This window comes from Athene cunicularia (assembly GCF_003259725.1).
Source record: "Athene cunicularia isolate RWA chromosome 2 unlocalized genomic scaffold, athCun1 chr2_part1, whole genome shotgun sequence".
Lineage (NCBI taxonomy): Eukaryota > Metazoa > Chordata > Aves > Strigiformes > Strigidae > Athene > Athene cunicularia.
Genome location: NW_020799095.1, coordinates 49943230 through 49962511, shown reverse-complemented (window position 1 = coordinate 49962511; position 19282 = coordinate 49943230). Strand labels below are relative to the sequence as shown.

The window sequence follows — 19282 nt, the reverse complement described above, 5'->3', positions numbered from 1 at the left end:
GAGTTGCATCTGCGGGTCCTGAGGGAACTGGTAGATAGAATGGCTAAGCCATTATCTATCACAGTGAGAACACATGGCAGTCTGGTGAAGTTCCTGCTGACTGAAAAAGGGGTAAAGTAACCCTCATTTTAAAAAAGGAAAATAAAGAGGACCCAGGCAACTACAGGACAGTCAGTCTCACCTCTGTGCCCAGTAAGATCATGGAGCAGATCCTCCTGGAAACTACATTAGGGCACATGGAAAATAATGAGGTGACTGGTGACAAACAACACAGTGTCACTAAGGACAAATCCTGTCCAATGAATCCATTGGCCTTCTACAGCACGGTTACAGTGTTGGTTGGTAAGGGAAGAGCAACTGACATCATCTACCTGAACTTGTGCAAAGCTTTTAAGACTGTCCTGCCTGACATCCCTGTCTCTAAACTGGAGAGAGACACGTGGGTGTGACAGATGGACCACTCTGTGGATAAGTAATTGGCTGAATTGTCTCACTCAGAGTTGTGGTCAACTGCTCAACATCCAAGTCAAAAGCAGTGACAAATGGCATTCCTCAGGGGTTGGTGTTGGGACCAGTGCTGTTTAACATCTTTGTTGGTGACATGGACAGTGGGATTAAGTGCACCCTCAGCAAGTTCGCCAATGACACTGAACTGTGTGGTGCAGTCGACACACTGGAGGGAAGGTATGGGACATCCAGAGGGACCTGGACAGGCTCAAGAGGTGGGTCCGTGTGAACGTCAAGAAATTCAACAAGGCCAGGTACAAGGTCCTGTACATGGGTTGGGGCAATCCCAAGCACAAATACAGGCTGGGAGATGAGTGGATTGAGAGCGGATGGACAGAGAAGGACTAGCGGATGGACAGAGAAGGACTAGCCAGAAATGTATGCTCTCAGCCCAGAAAACCAACTATGTGCTGGGCTGAATCAAGAGAAGTGTAGCCAGCATGTCAAGCAAGTTGATCCACAGGGCTGTCAGCTGACTAACTGCTTACACATTTTGTCATAGTTTAACTAACACAAAAAATAGTTACTCCACATAAGAAAACGCAGGGAGTACAATACCTGTCTTGGAGGTAAAATATATTCTGGAAAGAAGTGATACTTGCAGATCAGCTGGAGTCCATGAAACTCTACACATATGGATCTGAATCAGTGCATATGATTATGGCTACATGTATTCTCAAGGTTGCCTGCAACATCCTTAGATGGTCTTAGTATATTCTCAGTCCAGCTTATAAACCACCATAATCACTCCTGCCTTAAACGGATAACCAAATGAAAATTGGTGCCATTCAAGGCAATAAAGGCAAAATTCATATCTGAATCAGGATTAAAGATATAGCATTACATATGACATCACTGTGAGCCTCATATTAGTCAGAAAAGTAAAGACTCACAGAAAAATTCTGAATTTAAGCTACTTGTTGGCTTACTACTTCTCTAAAAAAAAAAAATCAGAAAAAAGTCTCTTGTAAGAATAATTTATTATTGAATTTGGTCTTGTTCCCATACCTTATTTTTCTGTCCTCTGTAATACATGCTAGCAATTTCTTTTCAATTACTTAAAAACCATAAAATATACCAGTATCTCGATGATAGTTACAGTACTATATACTTTTGGCACTCCATATATTAGTACTTTCAACAATCAACATCTAAATGCCTGACAGCTTAAATACTAGTTGAAATATAGTTTCCCGTTTTTAACATATGGCACACATATGAAATTCTTTGCCTCCAAAACAAGTTTAAAGACTTTCTTACCACAGTCTCTAGCATCATTTACTTACCATCACTTCTAGAAACTCTAGATCTACTTACCACCTACCAAAGCAAATCTGCAAGCTACCAACCTTATCAACAAATCAGATTCTTCCCCATGGAAGCTGGTGGAATTCTATGCTTCAAGTGCTATTTGGCAAACCAAAGCTACTGTGTGAGGAGGTATCAACTACATCATCTGGTCTAATAAAAAAGTACCTCTTTCTACAAAACTGTTTCCATTCTACTTCTAGATCATTACTATTGTTACTACTCATTATTGAATGCAAATAGTTGATGAAAGCCTTCAAGAGGTAATACTGTACTTGCTAAAGTGCAAATGGTGGTAAAGTTTGCATCTTATTTCATGATAAAACAAAATTTTGCATTTGTTTAGCATACCACGTAACAGTGATTTTTCAAATGCATGAGTACCATTTTCACTCAAAAAAGGAGATGCTCAGCCAACTGACACTTGTATTTAGTAGAATTTCCCCAAATGGCTTGACAAATATCCAAGTCCTCCACAAAGTAGAGGTTTCTCTCTTGAATTTAGTTGTATTTCTTGGAAGCACTGTAACCAGCAAATCCCTGCACAAGGCCAAACATCAAGTCAACACAAGTAGTTGGGCTAGATCTGGTATTTCCAGAAGCTTAGTGCTCTAACTAGAGAAATACTGTCTTCAAAAATAGCAAGTGCTAATCAAAACGTTTAGTTAAAAGCAGGGAGTATTATCCCATGAGGGTGGTTCTAGCAAAATAAAGCAAAAGCCCTCCAACACTGCTAAGATTTGGGCTGCAACAGTCTGTAAACATCTTTGATTTACACAAATCTAGGGATGAGGAAGTTTTAAGTCATCTGAGACCATGGAAGTACTGATATCATCTTGTGTGAAAGGGACTCAGATTTTAAAAACAGAAATCTAGTAATGAGAATGAACTGGGTGGAAACTGTCTACAGTAGACACTGAAAGTAAGTTAATAATATGCTTTTCATAATCCAATACCAAAAGTTTGCCTTTTACAGTAACTGAAGTTTAAAGTTTCATATATGTGTGTGTATATATACACACAGTGTATGTGTCTATATATATATATATATATAGGGAGGTGTATATACATATATACACCTTATTAATTCAGATACATTTCTTCTTTTCTGGTAGAACTGTGTGGCTTGTATTTCACCCACTTAACTTGCTGTTTTCAACTTAAAACATGTCCTCCTGTGGGAGAAATGAGAAATTCAACCACTGGTGCAGATGTTTTGACTGCATAGGGACTGCATAGGGACCTGTTTTTTATTAACGGCAGGAATAATGCCCCAGAAAACAAAATATTCCTTTTTGACAGCTAGGCATCTGATTTAATAATCATCTTATTCTTAATTAGTTGATACAACTTTTATAGTCTCAACTTCAAACACACATGGACCAACACCAAGAAGAGACAAAAATATATATGCTTACCTTTTCTTCACATTTCTTGTGGCAGGCATACTTGCACACTAAAACAAAAGGAAATAGGATATATGAGTTAAAGAGTGGGTGGGCTCTCGCCTCCATTTCTTCAGATGAGGTTTCTACTAAAGATCTGGCTAAACTCAGGTCTGTAAAGTATTTGCATACTTGAAAACAAAAAATCCAAAAAAGAAATGCATTTGGTTTTTAGCCATTCCTGAAAGATTAATTTGTGCATTCCATCAGCATGATGCCTGGTTAAGCTTCATCAACTGATTATCTTGACACCTACCTTTACAACTTCACATGCACCAGAAGCGCTATCCTCCAAATAACACATATAGCAAGATCAAATTGTTCCTAATATAACCTGTGAATCTTCATCATATCAGCAGTTCCAGAGACCTAAGAAATGCAGGGTGAGTTCAAACTCACCAACAACTATGACTGTTCGCACTTTAATTTCTGATTGTGAAATAGTTTACACTGTGTTGCAAACATTACTTCCAAGAGGTAAGCACTTGATTTCTTTTAAATTTCTGATGACCTAAGAGAAGGATGAATCATACTAGCAAGCTGAGATTCAGAAAGCATCACTTAAGTAACCAGATGAGCAGCAATGTAACTATAATGCAACAGCCTACCAGCTAGAATCTGACACAGGCTGGGTTTAGTAGATTTTCCATTTATATACACCCCCTCCTTTACTCTGAAATTTGTTTTATTTCCATGCAATGTCTATCCTTTGGGTTATTGTGAGCTAAATTGTATTTTAACTTCAGGAAAAATTTACTTATTCAATCTCCAACATCAGTAAACCACAGAATACCAGAGGTTTAGCTGGAAGATTAACTGAGGCCTAACCTTAGACCACAGAAGTTGAAAGCCATGCCCATTTCTCAGTGCTTCTACCAAGAGAAATATTCTACAGCCTGACCCAACTACCAGTAAGAAATATACAACTACCAGGGTGGGAGGTCAGCAAATACACGACCAATATAATTTCAGCTTCAAGTGCATCAACTGCTGAATGAAAAACCCTCAGGTTCCGGTCACTTCTCAGGGGGAAAAAAAAAGGCTTACTGACGCATTTTCTTATGCAATGTTGTTGGTGCTATGTTCACTTATTTTCCCCCATGTGTGTAAGTTGGGAACTTGTTCACAGTGCTTCACAGGATCGATTCTTTATCCTAAAAATTTATTTGTGTTCACACAAATATACTACTCTATTATCTTGTAGAAGAAAAAGTATGCATGCATATTTTTGGACCATCTGGTAGCCTTTTACAAAGTCTGAGTCAGTCATGCTGATTTAAAATATAGATTCTACTCAATACTCTGTTTTGGTGTGTGAAACCACTTAATGAATTTAAACTTCCCCCATGCTGTCACAGAAGAAAATGTTTTTCCTCATGGATTAAGACATTTTCTATTTGCTTTAAGGTTGATAGCATTGATAGTGATCGATAACCACATATGCTACTTAAAAATACTATTTCAAGATCTCTTGTAAAATGGCAAAACAAAAAAAAACCCAAACCACAACACCCGAGACAATCACAAAATGTAAAGAATAAAACAGTAAGTCTGTCAGGAAGCCCTGATATTACAGACAAAGTTCTCATCTTCTTTACTGATACTTAAGTCTAGATTTCTGGCAGATAAGATGAAATACAAGACAAAAATACATTTAATTCCATGACAGTTTTCATGGTTTTGCTACTGGCCCATGCAAAAACAAATCAGGAATGTCACCAATGCACAAAATCTTTAATAAAAGGTGCAGATAACAGTAAATGCTGCCATAGAGCTTTCTCCCTTTCCACATACATGAAAAGTCATAGTTTGCTGCTCCTGTGTAACACAATGGTACTGTCTTTGCTAGAAAGAAACCACTGAAGTCAGATCTGAGTTTAGCCTGGATAGCAACACCAAGAACAAGTCTTTCAGCAACATCCCATTCAAACTCATAAGCAACACAAAAATATGGTGTACAACCTCCATACCTAATTAAAGGAAGAATACAAAGTGTTGCTATATTTATGAGATTCAAAGGAAACAAAGACTAAAGCCTCAAGAGATAATTAGCTAAATACACATAGGGCAAAGCTCTCTGACTGAAACAAGCCATATATTTTTTCAGGTATTTAAATCTGTAACATCCTGAGGATAGAGATCCGATTCATTCATAAAGACAGCTTCACTCTTCCCTCAGCATCCAGAAATACCCTATTCATAACTAAAGACAGCACTTTCATGGATTACACTGACTTAAGTCATTACCTTCTCTGCCTCGCTGTCTAATAAAGCTGGATTTTGATAATAAAACTGGATAGAAATAAGCACTCTGAAATGAGATCACTGACTGTCCAGATGCTGGGAGCAAACAAAGCATTCCTTTGTACTCAGAAGCAGAAAGGGGATTCTCTCCCTTCCCTCTTGAGTGCACAAACTGCTCATCACATGTGTTGCTCCTAAAAGGACACCAGCTACATCCCAAAACCAGAATGGAACCCTAAGCCTAACAGATCCAAACACCAACTCCCTTTTCTTCACAGCTCTTAATTTCACTAGTAGACCAAACCTCTGCCCAGAACAACAAAACTTAAAATGACTGAGCCCATTTTGACTGAATGTTCTTGGCATTTACCAGATACCCAAGTGTTCAAAGCATTTTGCATAATCTGTTTGTCCTACTGAAGTACAGCAAGTGTCACAAGTTCTCATTTCCTGGCAAAAAAACTTTTTATGTAGGTGAATAAGATCTATATACATATATGTGTGTATAAACATTTACAAATATATATACACACACGTGTGAACATATGTACACAAATATATACACATTCATATGTACACACATATAGACACTCCAAAAACCACAAAAGCCTTGTTTGTAGTAAACATACAACCACTTGCTAAAACCAACTGGAAAAAAAAAAAAAAAAAAAGAAAGAAGGCTGTTAGCATAGAACATTACTTAGGAATTAAGAACTGTTTGGAAGGAAGTATACCTTGGACCAGTAACCTTCAGCCAATTATCAGTCTCTAGATGTTAATTCCTAGTTATTATTGCTAGCATGGTAGAGTCTGAATAAACTTTAAGGTTGTTGTTGAAGTACAGATAGAGTTAGGTCAGTAATTTTAAACTGATTTGCCCTGCTATTTTCTTAACTCTATCTTCCACACCCTCCATCCCTTCTCCAGAAGGGAGGAGAAAAAAAAAAAATATATATATATATATACACACACACACACGGGTGGGGGTAATATCAGCAACCTTCAGAAAAAGGGACATATCAAGAAAATACCATGAATTGGGCATGAGGAAGTATGCAGGCACATAGAAAAAGAGTGAATGGAATAGTGTGCTGCAGCAGCCACAACTCTTGAAGTATTTAATCACAGAAGAGTTAGTGGAGAGAAGCACCACTGCCTTTCCAGGCACATCCTTTTACACATTGCAATTCATATGCTTTTCTCCCCTACTTCCCTACATCTGCTAACATCATGAACAATGAAAGATCCCTTCACCAACACTAGCAAGTTAACAACTCACCCACAGAGAAAAGTCAGTTTGCTTGAGATGTCATTACTTAGAATTCATCTTGCCACAGCTAATACTACCACCTCACAGATGCATCCTGCCTGGACAGTTGCAGCCCCTGAGTCCAAGGGTGGTTTTGTCTCAGACCAAGCATTTACAGTACTTGCAAAGAGATGGGTTACCTCAATCATTACACTGTCAGAGAGACTGAATAATGTTTCAATATGCTAGCTGTTTTTGTGGGAGCCCTTAAAAAGTAGACATGCATTTTCAGAAAATTTCTAAGGCCAAAAGGCAGTATTACACCGTATTTGTGCAACCCATGCCTTTTCACTGTAACAAACACACAATACAAAAAATATGACAAACTGAGCACACTCACAGCACATTAGTTGTTACACAAATGCATGCAACTTACAGTTAAAAGATCTCAAGCAGCTTCTAACAAATGCTGGCATTCTTCAGGCAAAGGTTACAAGCAAAATAGCAGTCGGCTGTTTTCAGGACTACAGTCCAAATGTATTTCAGTTTAAAAATGTTCCTGAAACAGTTCAGAGGACTTAATGTCACACTGAGCAAGGCTACTTCAGTTCTTCAACTGAGCAGCTGAGTGTCTGGATCCCACACATCAGCTCTCGTCAAATACCAGACTTTCCAAATTTGTGTTTAAGGGTTCTGGCATCAGTTCCAAGAACAACCATCCCAAGCTGGCTGGCAATGAAATGGAGACCAAGCCATATTTAGTCAATTTACTACACTTCAAAACAGTTCCCAAACAATAGCTCTGAGAATCCATTTTTTAAAAGGAGAAAGAAAAAAAAAAAAACAAAAAAAAATTTGCCTCAAATAAACACCACCAAAAAAAAAACAAAAAACAAACAAACAAAAAAATTTGCCTCAAAATGAAGATGCATTAATTCCTGCAAGTTAACAATACTGTTGCCAGGGTAGAAACAGAAGGATAAGCATAGTGAATCTTTTCAAACTTAAGCTCCAAAATTTTTATGAAATTAAAATTCTACTTACATGCATGAAAGTAAGATGCTCTCTGAAAACAAGCAGCAATGTATTACAAAGTAAGAGAGTACTTCTGTAAACTGACCACAGGCTGATTTATGGTTTACCAGGACAAAGAGCTTAAGTTTCTCTCTGTCATAAGGGCTACTCACCTTGTAATGTTTTAGTACTTAGTAGACACATGGTATGGCAATATATTCCATACAAACATTGTCGCCCTGTACATGCAATGAATATTAAAACGCGACTAGTTTGTAAGGACAACCTCGCACTTAACCACAGGTTTTATCAAGTGATTCTCCATGGTGGGTTTCTGTGTGTTTGTTTTTAAACAACTCTATGTATGGCAAGGGTACAAACACAATAATTCAGAAATCCTCTTGCAGCAGAAACATCATATAAATAGAAAATTTAAGACATGTAACTCAGTAATACCTTACTAATCCCTAAGAAAGACCACTTGCCCCAAAAGCATATGCTATACTAGATCTTGGTATTCATTTTTAACTTCCTAGTGACAAATAATAAGGACACCAAATCAGTTCTAGCTACTTGAATGATGCCTTCTTTCCATCAGCATCTTCAACTCAGCATGTGTCTGTTTTGGGAAAGCTATTATAGCTATTTTTTTTACAGTAATGGAAGAGTCCTTGATGTTCCAAACAAAATGTAATCTAAAGCAACCATATAAAAAAGTTTGTGTAATCAAGACTTAGTTTTTATAGTTCCCCATTCCAGTCTTCTCTCTCAATACCACAGAAAAATGGGTGTCAGAATGTCACAGGAGTGCTAAAGCCCAGCCATTTTAGTAGCTAGGCTAGTGATACCACTACTGAGCAACATTCCTCTCCTTCAGGAAATGTTTTAACAAAATCCCAGGTCTGTCATTGGCTCTGGAGAAAACATGTTTTCTGGTTTTTAGAAACCAAATCAAGATATTTTAAGAAATTAATAGCAAGGCCACCATGACAGGGTATTCTCCAGGAAGAGCTTGATATAGAAAGACATCCATGACCACAGTGTCCCAAATGGAGATAACTGGGCAACTTGCTGGCCATTTATATTTTAGCAAGGGTTTAATAACATTGTGATCAGATCATTAGAAAAAACTTTCAAACACACACTTTTCTGCTGACCTGTTCCTACCAGCTCTACAACAATTCAACTCAAGATAAAGATCCAGAAAGAACACTGTATGAAAAATAGACACACGGAAACTTTTAACTGCAACATTAAAAATAAGATGGCATACATTTTTGTATGGGGTGATGATACCATTGGGTAGGGGTGGGAGAAGAGCCCTCTAGCTAGAAATACTGGGCTTTAGCTGTAAAAATTAAACACTTCTATTTTTAATAAGTTATCAGAGTCACATGCCAAAGATGTTGCAAGTCTAACAGCCACACTACAGCAACATCTGCTGGTGCATTTCCTGTGCCTCAAACATTTTCCTAGATTTTCTTTTGTTCTTTTTTCATATTCAGCCAACCATTGTCTCTTCATCTGAATATTGCTCCCAGCATTTCATGACAGAGACTGCAGACATTGTTTTTGAAGATGAAGACTAAAAGACAGTTATGGGAAATTTGCACAAAGCTTCAGCACTTTTTAGTCAGGGTGGCTATACAGTAAACAGCGTTGTGAGCGAGCTCTCCCGCAGATGAAATATTCCACTTACTGTTGCTGACAACAGCAGTGGAAAATCTTTATTAAGAGAAAAATATTTTGGCACTACTGCTGCAATAATGTGCCTGTTCTTTTCTTTTACTCCCACTTTCTTCCTGTCCTGTAGGAAGAATCTTGACAACCAAGGGGTTTTTTTTGGGTTGGGTTTTTTTGGGGTGTTCAGTTCCCCTCCCCCACCCCATGGATTTTAGTCTAACTTCATCATTTTAACTGCATCCTGAAAACTCCTGGGTGGGTTTTGTTTGTTTGTTTTGTTTAATTTCCCATAGGTGCAGTTACAAAAGGCAGAACAGTAGCACCGTGAAAATGTTTCCAAATTTTTAAAAATAAAGTACTCATATAGCCCTGTGTTTTCACCTTTCTAAACTACACTTACAAGTCATGTAGGAAATGATAAAACCTTAATCCAGTCCAGAACTAAAGGTTATTTTTAGACTTTCTCCCTCTAGATTAACAGACAACTCTGTGTGGCAAAATTTCATCCACAAAACCATTTCAGCCAGAGCATTGTTTACTGTAGCCAACAACCCACATGAAACCAAAAAAATGGCTGGACTGTCTCCAGGTTTTTCTGACAGCTGCAGACTGTGCAAGAACTGTAAGATCTCAAAAGCTTGCATGCCTGTGACAGATCATAACATATCCTGCATGAATTATGCTATGAACAAGGATTAGAGAAAAATAAGAGATTGATTTAAAAAGGATGTTCTTCAAAGTAAGAAAGCCCATGTTGTTAAAAACTTATTATGTGGGTAAAACCTAATGGGACATGGAGTTTTGATTCACAACTGTTCCTGTAAGTGACAAAGACCTTCACCAAAAGAGAAAACAATACCAACTATGCAAAGAAGGTCATCAACATGATCCTTCAAGTACTTACACAGTTGTAGGCATGTTTTCCAGAGGTATTTTTTAAACCTTTTTAATGACAGACAGGGACTCTGCATAAAAGCCACTAGCAACTCCCCCTCTTACCTGTTTACAGGATTCAGATCCTGAATGTGTCTAAGCTGGGCTACAAACAACTCCAATTAGTTTCTTGAAGTTTTCTTCATGTACCAGAACAAAATATTCAGCATTATTTACAATAGATTTCTTAAGCCATCTCTTCTGTATTTAAACTTTATGTTCCTATATATTATTTCTATCTCCCATGGTAGTTCACTCCCCCCTTTGTCTTGAAGCCAATTAGAAGTGTGAGGTTTTACCCAAATGCATCAACATTTACCTTGAGGTTCCTTTCCCCACATGGCATATCAAGTTCATCACACTCCAGTTATACACCTTAATGATGGTAGCATTTCAGATTTTTGGGTTCTAACTTCAATTTATCCTTAGGAATTGTGTTCTTTTCAAGTGGGCTAAGTTTATAAAGTTGTAGGTATACCAGATCACACCACAGTCATTGGTTTTCCTAGAAAAAATGCACGGGAGGGCCACCCGGGATCACATTTAGTTTGTGCCTTTTTTTTACTTTTTAATTTATGAACTGTAAGGATTAGAAGCTGCAGCTTTTTAGAAACCTTAGTGGTTTGAACTTTTATTTTAAAATAAATTTTATAACCACAGATCAAATTCTGGTATGATTAAGTCAGTCCTTATGAGGTAAACATGTAGGCAACTCATGTTTTGGAAAGTTGTCTGTAGTGAAAACATCACCTAATTATCTGTGATGCAGTTTGGCTGCTATGAACATTAAACATTCTGTTAGAGTCTTTTGCATTGTATATTTGTTATTTCCAAATTAGCAGAAACTTCCCTTAGATATTTCTGCCATAATTCCTCCCCCAGGTTCCAGGGGGGTAACAACATGCCAAAGGATGTCAGTTCCACAGCGTCTCTCAGCTCGAGAGGGCTGTGTTCAGTCAGGACACTTATGTACCACTTGTGTAATGCCTAGTAATTACAGTGTCTTCTTCTGTATCTCTGTATGCTCCAGTAAACCTTTATTCATCCCTCTCCTTCATGTCTCTGCTGTTATGCACATAGCTTCCATGTTTAACTATCTAAGCTCTGCACTGAAACATGAATGCATAGCTTGTATAGCTGTGTTAATTAAAGTACATTCTACTAATCCAGCAAAAGTTGCTATTTACTGTGTACACATTTTGTCTAGACAAGAGGGGCTGACCTTCCCATGCTTCTGGTGTCACAAATGGCCTGCAGTCCACATTTCTCTTTCCAGCCTCCTCCTCTCCAGAACAGTACACTCTGGGTCACTCATGTAAGGTCAACATACACCAATTTCTGAGGGGTTCTTAAATAAGATTTCTCTGCTGCTACTAGATCAATTCATACAGTCTTCCTCAGATATCCTCCCAAATGCCTTTCACGAACAAGGCTGACAGTCAAATGAGGTTTTATAGCAACAGCCTGGGTCCCTACCTAACTCAAACTTGCTTGCCATAATCCCTCTTCCTTGGAGTTCACAGAAGCTACAAACTATTAATCTGCTCTAGGGACAACAGACCACATTCCTTTGTCCTACAGCCTGAATATCCTGGTTTACATGCAGTTCCCTGTTGTATTATCAAATGTTGGTCATAACTGAAAGCATACAGAGCTAGCAAAAGAATTCTAGGTCTCATTTTCTCACAAGTCCATATACCTTTTAAATTTGGAGGCAATTAGCAGTTAATTGCTTAGGAAAATAGTAAGATTTTCTGGTTTGGTTAGTTTCTGACATTTCTTTACAAATCTGAGCCATACATGAAAAAGCATCAATAGATGGACAGATCTCAGAATACACCCATGTAAGTGCCTGCTAACAAGGGATCTTATTTCACAAGGATCACTCCATGGAAACCGGGGTGACACAAACACCCCTGCCCCACAAATACACACTACATGCTTTGCCATTTAAGAGAGTCAGCTGTAACGCTACTGGCCCAAGCAGGATACAAATTCCTTTGGCATTTCCAGATTTCTGGTTTGTCTGACAGAACTGTAACCACAGACATGCTTTGCACATTATTAAGATACTAATATGTCATTACTGAACTTAGCACTTAACTGAAAGATAGAGTATATAAAAACACCTGCTACCCTGTGAGATTGAATATGCATATATTTACACGGAGTATGCACAAACAAGCCTTCACAACAGTTTATCAGCTCCAAATGAGTCTCAGTATAAAAATTCATTTTGTCTAGCCAGAAGCAGTGAACATCTGATTAAATACAGATCTTAAGTATAAAAATACTCTAACCCAAAATGGTATTTTAAGTGGACCACTAGCTGTGACCACAAGCACAATCACAAACAAGCAGGTGAATATCAAAGGAAAATATCAAGTCTCTAAGGAGAACAGCTCTAATCGTCCTAAAATCCTGATCTATGATCTGTAAGCAGCTGGAAGCTCTTGATAAAAACACAGATATTGTAATTTGATGAGAAAATGTACTTTCTACTATCGTTTCATGCTACATGCTCAAGAAAACAATCCAGGACTTACTGTAAGCCAATCAACACTTTATGAAAACCATATGTTAACAACACTTTCAAGACAGAAGGTATTATATAGATTAATTTTAAGAAGGTGAATTGTATTATTTATTACGCTCAGCTTGCACACAATAACATGGTAAGCCTTTCTCCACTGACAATACAGCTAACAGTACATGTCAATCAAATTTAACACTTCTTTGGCTAGCATTTATACATGTTTCTAAATATCAGGAAGCAAGCAAAGCTCACATGCAGTCAAGCCATCAAGGAAAAAACCTTTCAGGAAAAATTAAAAAAACCCAAGGAACTAAAATTCTATGAGCAGTTCTACTGGGATCACACCAACACATATTCCCAAAACCAAAACATACATGGTTAAACTAACAAAGAGATACACAGTTCATTCAAACTACCATTAACTGAATTAAGGTTAAAATCTAGCTCATGGAATGCTTTATATTGCATGTAAAGTCTCACTAGCAGCACCTAAACATGTTAACTTAATCATCAACTGCACGGGAATGGAGTTTCATCAACAGAAATGTGTAAAGTACTTCAATTCTTCATATTTATTTCACCCATCAGTGCCATAAGAAGTAGGAAATAATGTTGCATTATTTAAAACTACTCAAATTTCCCAAATCTGGTCTACAGTTTTTAAATTGCTAGAAAAGTCCTTTCTAGAAATTGGGAAGATGCAGAGGATCTAAAAAGATCTCTGTTCTATACTAACTGTCATTTGATCACAACACAGCAAAAGGTAAATGATAATTTTAAAAAGCAAAGGAAACAAAAGTAAAATAGAAATTAAAAAAAAATGTTTATTTTACATATATAAGAGAAATAAAAATTCACATGGAAAATATACAAAAATTACATCATTTTGACAGCTTGTTTACAAATGTGGTAAAATACTGAATATTCAACAGGTAAGGTAGCTTAAAAAAAAAATCAGAAGGCTTATGTAGCACTGCAGCCCTTTGGCTAACTATGTAACTGTGCATGATCAGGACATGTATCTGCTTAGCCCTGAATTACATTGTACTGTATTGCAGGGAAGATCAAACCAGAGTTCAGAGTCATTCATGTTTGAGGTAGCACTGAAGAGACATGGGGAGTCATGTGATCTTTGATTTACTCCAGAATGTGCAGGTACTCTAGAATAATCAATCAACAGCTGTCTGTCCTTCCATCATAATGAGAAACTGAATCAAAAACACATCCCAGCCACATGCTTACCAGGCAGGGAGACAGCCAGGAGCTTCCTCTCTTCAAATCTGCCTTTTCTTTTTGCCACTGTTTTTGCAGTGCTTGTTAAAAATAAATTCATTGTTATTGAATATGCTTTACTGAGGTGGACTGAAGTATACAAGGACAAAGAGAAATAATTTTTCAAGTGTACCTTTCAGTCATTTTTCATAAAAAGCACTGCATTCAGACCTAGCAAAGGATACATTTTGCAAGACAGGGATAAACAACACACCCCTAAAATGAGTGCCACATACTAATGAAAACTTATCTAACCAACACAACACCCAGTTATGGCTATTTTTCCTTACAAAAAGTACATGATTCATTGCTAGATAAACAGCAAATACTATGTAGTGACCAATCTGGAGCCTTTCCCTTCCCCTCATTTCTCTTGACACATAACTTTCCTTTAACTGATAAGATACTATAGTCCGGAGGGAACCTGCAGCCTGTACAAAGAGCTATTATTTTCTGAGGAGGAACTGTTAGAAAGCAAGATTTTTCTCATTAATACACAAAGGAACTTTTTTTTCTTTTTAACTAAAGGCTTTTCTTCTCCCTCCCCTCCCCCCAATGCCAACTTGCTCACTTTCATTCAGCAACATCAGGGAGAATTTACCAGAAGCAGCAGCACCGGGATTTGGCTCTGAAACAGCTGGTTCATTTTTCTTCATATTAATAGTTTCACAGTACTAGGGTACATTTCAAGTACTGCAGTGCTGGCAAGGGAACAGTCAGCTTTCAGTTCTATCTTTTCCAAAACTCTGCTTTATAAAGCCCTTGCTGGAAGTTAAAATACAAATGGGTTCTTATTAAATTGAAACTACTTGGAGGCATTACTTCACTCTGTGCAACTCCTGTTGCTCCCATCCCATAGGTAAGTATCAAGTAACTAACAATCAAAATGTACCAGCAGCACAGAAGGGTAGTGAGTCTGTGGGTGCTCACATCCACAAAAGGGGCTGTGGGATAATATCAAGGGGCTCATTCTGAACATTTCACCCAGAAACCTAGAGAAAATTAACCCAGACAGACTTAGATATGCACATGGATATATCATAGCCATGAATTATACTGGTCTAGGGAGTGTGTTGGAGGGATCCCAGTAGAAGTGCTTGTAAAATTTTAGTTCCTCAGTTCTTTTGTTTTTCCTGAAAGCTTTTTTCCTTGATGGTTTGAATACATGTGGATTTTGCTTTCTTCCTGATGTTTTGAACCATGTATAAACACTAGCCAAAGACGTGTTAAAATTACATTGGTGTGTACTGTTAGTACTGTAGTGTTTCTGTATTTAAACCAAAGCTATTACATATCGGGGCAAAAGGAAAAATTGCTTAGACTCATCCTAACCTCAGACATGGTCAACCTCTTACTACCTTTGGTAGATAAGCACACTGACACAGCTTTTGTGATTTTGAGACTTCTAGCCCTGAGCTGCGAGAACTCAAATACAGACCAAACTGGCAAACATTTTTTTCTATTCCCACCCCAAAGGCCCTTCCCTTCAAAGTACTGATTCTCTCCTGGTACAAGTGCTTTTTACACTGAACCTGATCAAAAGGGTTTTCAGACAGCTCCTTCACTAAGCAAACTTCCTTCCAACAATACCATTTCTGCTAAATTGAAAACAACTAAATCCTAAGAACTTTGGAACCGACAGACAGAAGAAATATGCTCAAGTAATACATACATACCTACCACTCCTATGGTAACTGTAATGCTGAACAAGTGAGGTATTTTGCATTTAACTGTTCATTTACAAAGTCTGCACCTTAGCTCAGGAAATGGTCACATTCCTTCCACATCTAAATCTCTCACCTCCCTCTGAAACTCTCAGAAGAATCCTAACATGCCTAAAGAATATGGGAAGGAAGAGGTAGGAGAAAGGAATCCATCTAGAACTGGGAAGTGGTGCAAACACCTCTCAATAAAAACAGTGACTATGCTTCAGATAAAGAGATAATACCATTCTCTTACTAGTAGGTAAACCATGCATGCAGCAAGTAAAGATACTGTTTTAATTAACACGGAATAACAGGGAGTTGAACATTAACTAGACTAAACCAGTACAGGGGAAACTCCCTATCCCTGGACAACTTGCATAAAGGACCTCACATGTACCCCATGGAGAACAGGCAAGTATGCTCAATTCTATGCAGCAAGGGAGAAAAGTGAGGGAAAACAGCTGTAAGGAGCTGTAGTCTGTACATTCAGGAGAACAACCTCTTTACTGTTTTTATAAGTGATTAGACTGAAGAACTAAGGATTAGACAGATAGATGGTTGCTTTGGAGAATTTTTGCAAATTAATGCAGAGAAAACCTTCAAGCCTCAGTGAGACAGTCTCACACTTCCTCATTTGGATACTGAATTCCAGAGGCATCTGTCACCCACTGTGCACACATCACTCACATGCCCCTCAGAGAGCCTCCACAGGCATTGCCTTATTCTGGAACTTGCCTAAACAGCATAACAATAAAAGCACATCATTATACAAGTCCAATTACCTACTACAGCACCCCACTCCCCAGCAAATTCAAAGAACATTATTGTACAAAGGAAGGAAATAAACCAAGTCCAGGCAGAATTCCTGAAACATGGATTCCTATAAACTTCAGCATTAATATTAAACTAATTGTTTGGGTTTGGATTTTTTTTTTTTTTTTTTTTTTTTAAACACAGCAAGAAAGTAAACAGCACATCATGTTACTCACCTCTGCAGGAAATGCCTTGGCTATCAATTAGTTGTTTGCAGATTCCACAAATTTTGGTTTTCTTAAAAGACTTGTTTTTGAAGGCGTGAGACCTTGAAGCTGTTTCTTGAGGCTGGAAGCAAGGGAAATAATATCAGATCTTCCCTCAGCTTTTAAGTCATACTTTTAAATGAAACATAGAAAGTTTTGAATTTAAATACAACAGTGTGTCAGCAGTATAACAATAGTATGTCAAAGCACTCTTGCTTGCTCTCTCATCCTCACTCTTATTCAATAACATGACCTTCCCACTCTCAAGTTTGGGAAGCACAGAGCTAAAAACTCTTGCATATCAAGACACAGACACTGCAAAACATTTTATATTATAACTTCAGAATTCACTCTATGAATTCTTCAAGAGAAAAATACAGATTAATCTCTATTACATGAGCCAACAACCTTCTGACCTAAGGCCTTATCTACATGAAAACTTGCACTAGTTCAAACTGGCTAAAAATAATGTAAGCAATGCTTTATCACAGTAGCCAGTTATACTCTGGTTAAATTTATCTGGTGCAGAAGACAGCTTGGACTTCTCATTTAATAAAAAGTATCCATGCAAGGTGACTTTGGAACAAATTGCTAACTTTAAACACTTTTGCTTCTTTCCTGCATAAGTATACTAGTTTAAAGTAACATTATTTCCAGATTGCATCACAATAATTAAGATATACGATAATGACATTTCTAATTGGGGACAGAACTGCAAAAGTCAGTACCATATATGTGGTATATATTATGTGGCTTCTATCATTTTGGAAACATTTAGGTAACACAACAGAGGAGGCTACCAAAAGCCTATAACAGAGTCTGTATCTCCTCTGGAAGGGTATAACAACCTTCACTTCCATTGGCAGACTTTTCGGGAAATACCAGTTACCTAGTCAAAATCAAAAATATATTTCTCCAGACCATGAAAAATCCCCAAATGATTCTTTACATTCCTCATTTTCCTTTCACATTTGCACTTTATTGTCCCTAAATTCAGTAGCAAATGGGCTTGCATTCAACACTTCAACACTCATGCTGAGATTTAGCAGCACAAGTGTCTAGAAGCAGAAAACTGTCCCTCCGCACACAGCCAGGTCAGGCCTCTGCAGTGCCAGGCTTCCATCTGTATCTCTGATGAAAAAGTTTCCCAGTGTGGTACAACATACAAGTCTATGTCAAAAGGTAACATGGCATTTCTTTGTGGCTTTGAACAATTCAACATGTTGCTCTAGGCAAAGTGTTTACTGTCTCAAAAACATCTATAGTACAGCTGCTTAGCAGGCAAAAGAACAGCCATTAAGAAAATAAAACTGACATCACCTTCGAAGTTCTGTCTCCATTTGAGCCTACCCAAAACTCCAGAGGAGCCCCAAGGAACACAAATGACAGCAACTGACCACCCTGAGCAGGCCTGGGTGCTTAGAGGCCTCACTCACCAGCGAGGATGCAGTCAGACTGATCTTAACAGCTTCAGGAAACTTTGTTGGTCTTACCCACAGTGTAAAGCCAAGATAATTAACATATTTCTACTCTGATGTTTGTATAATTAACTTAGGCTGAAGTTATAAAACTCTGGCTGGACTCTCAGGAAAATCTTTCTACCTGTGAATGTATTAATCAGCAGAAATTAGAGAGAAATAGTAGAATAGCCCACATCCTCAAAAGGTTGAAGGAGAAGATACTTAATAAATTTGAACTGTAATTACAACACTTCGTTAGACACTTCACTCACTGCAGAAGCCAATGTCACAAATTCCCCTGTATCCCACACTACTGACATTTGCATCACGTAACTTCAGGTTAATGCTATCAGAATTATGATTCATATTAAAAGTAAACCATAAAGAAAAAGAACAGCTGAATGCCAATGTTAGGTAGGAACATACAAACAGATCAAATATATTATTTTCAGAATACCTCTGTGATGACTGGGTTTTTTTGTGTTTGAAAATATGGGGGATATTTTTGAAGAGACAGAGGTCTAGGAGGAAGGAAAAGTGTCATTACATACAGTAGCTTCATTCATCTAAATGTGAAGAGGTTCTGCACCGTAATGGGTTCAGGCATCATGACCAAAGAGCTGAGAGTCCCTCACCTCTACAGCCACTTCTGTGTAGAAAACCCCCCCAAAAAACAGCATTGCTGTTATCTCCACTGGTTGCTGCAGTTTCTCTGCTTTGTAGATATACAGACAAAAAAACCCAGAATCCTCATTTCTAATTTTATCCACTCTTCTTCCGTGTAGAGTTCTACTACTGGGTAAAGTTCACAGGGGGAAAACAAGCACATCTGCGACCCTCCGAAAAGGACAGTTTTGCAGAGCTTGCAATTTTGAAGTTGTTCACAGATAAACTTCACAGAAAATT

The 19282-nt window shown here is 37.8% G+C and overlaps 1 protein-coding gene across 4 annotated transcripts in view; it reads right to left on the bottom strand.

The window, feature by feature from the left end:
• TNS3 (tensin 3) overlaps nucleotides 1–19282 on the bottom strand; it is a 200180-nt gene that overhangs the window by 154411 nt on the left and 26487 nt on the right. For all 4 annotated transcript variants that reach the window (XM_026841769.1, XM_026841770.1, XM_026841767.1 and 1 more), the window contains 2 exons: nucleotides 16887–16998; nucleotides 3234–3271 (listed from right to left, as the gene is read on the bottom strand). In XM_026841769.1, coding sequence (XP_026697570.1) covers nucleotides 3234–3271; nucleotides 16887–16998 — 150 coding nt within the window. The remainder of the gene's footprint in view (nucleotides 1–3233; nucleotides 3272–16886; nucleotides 16999–19282) is intronic.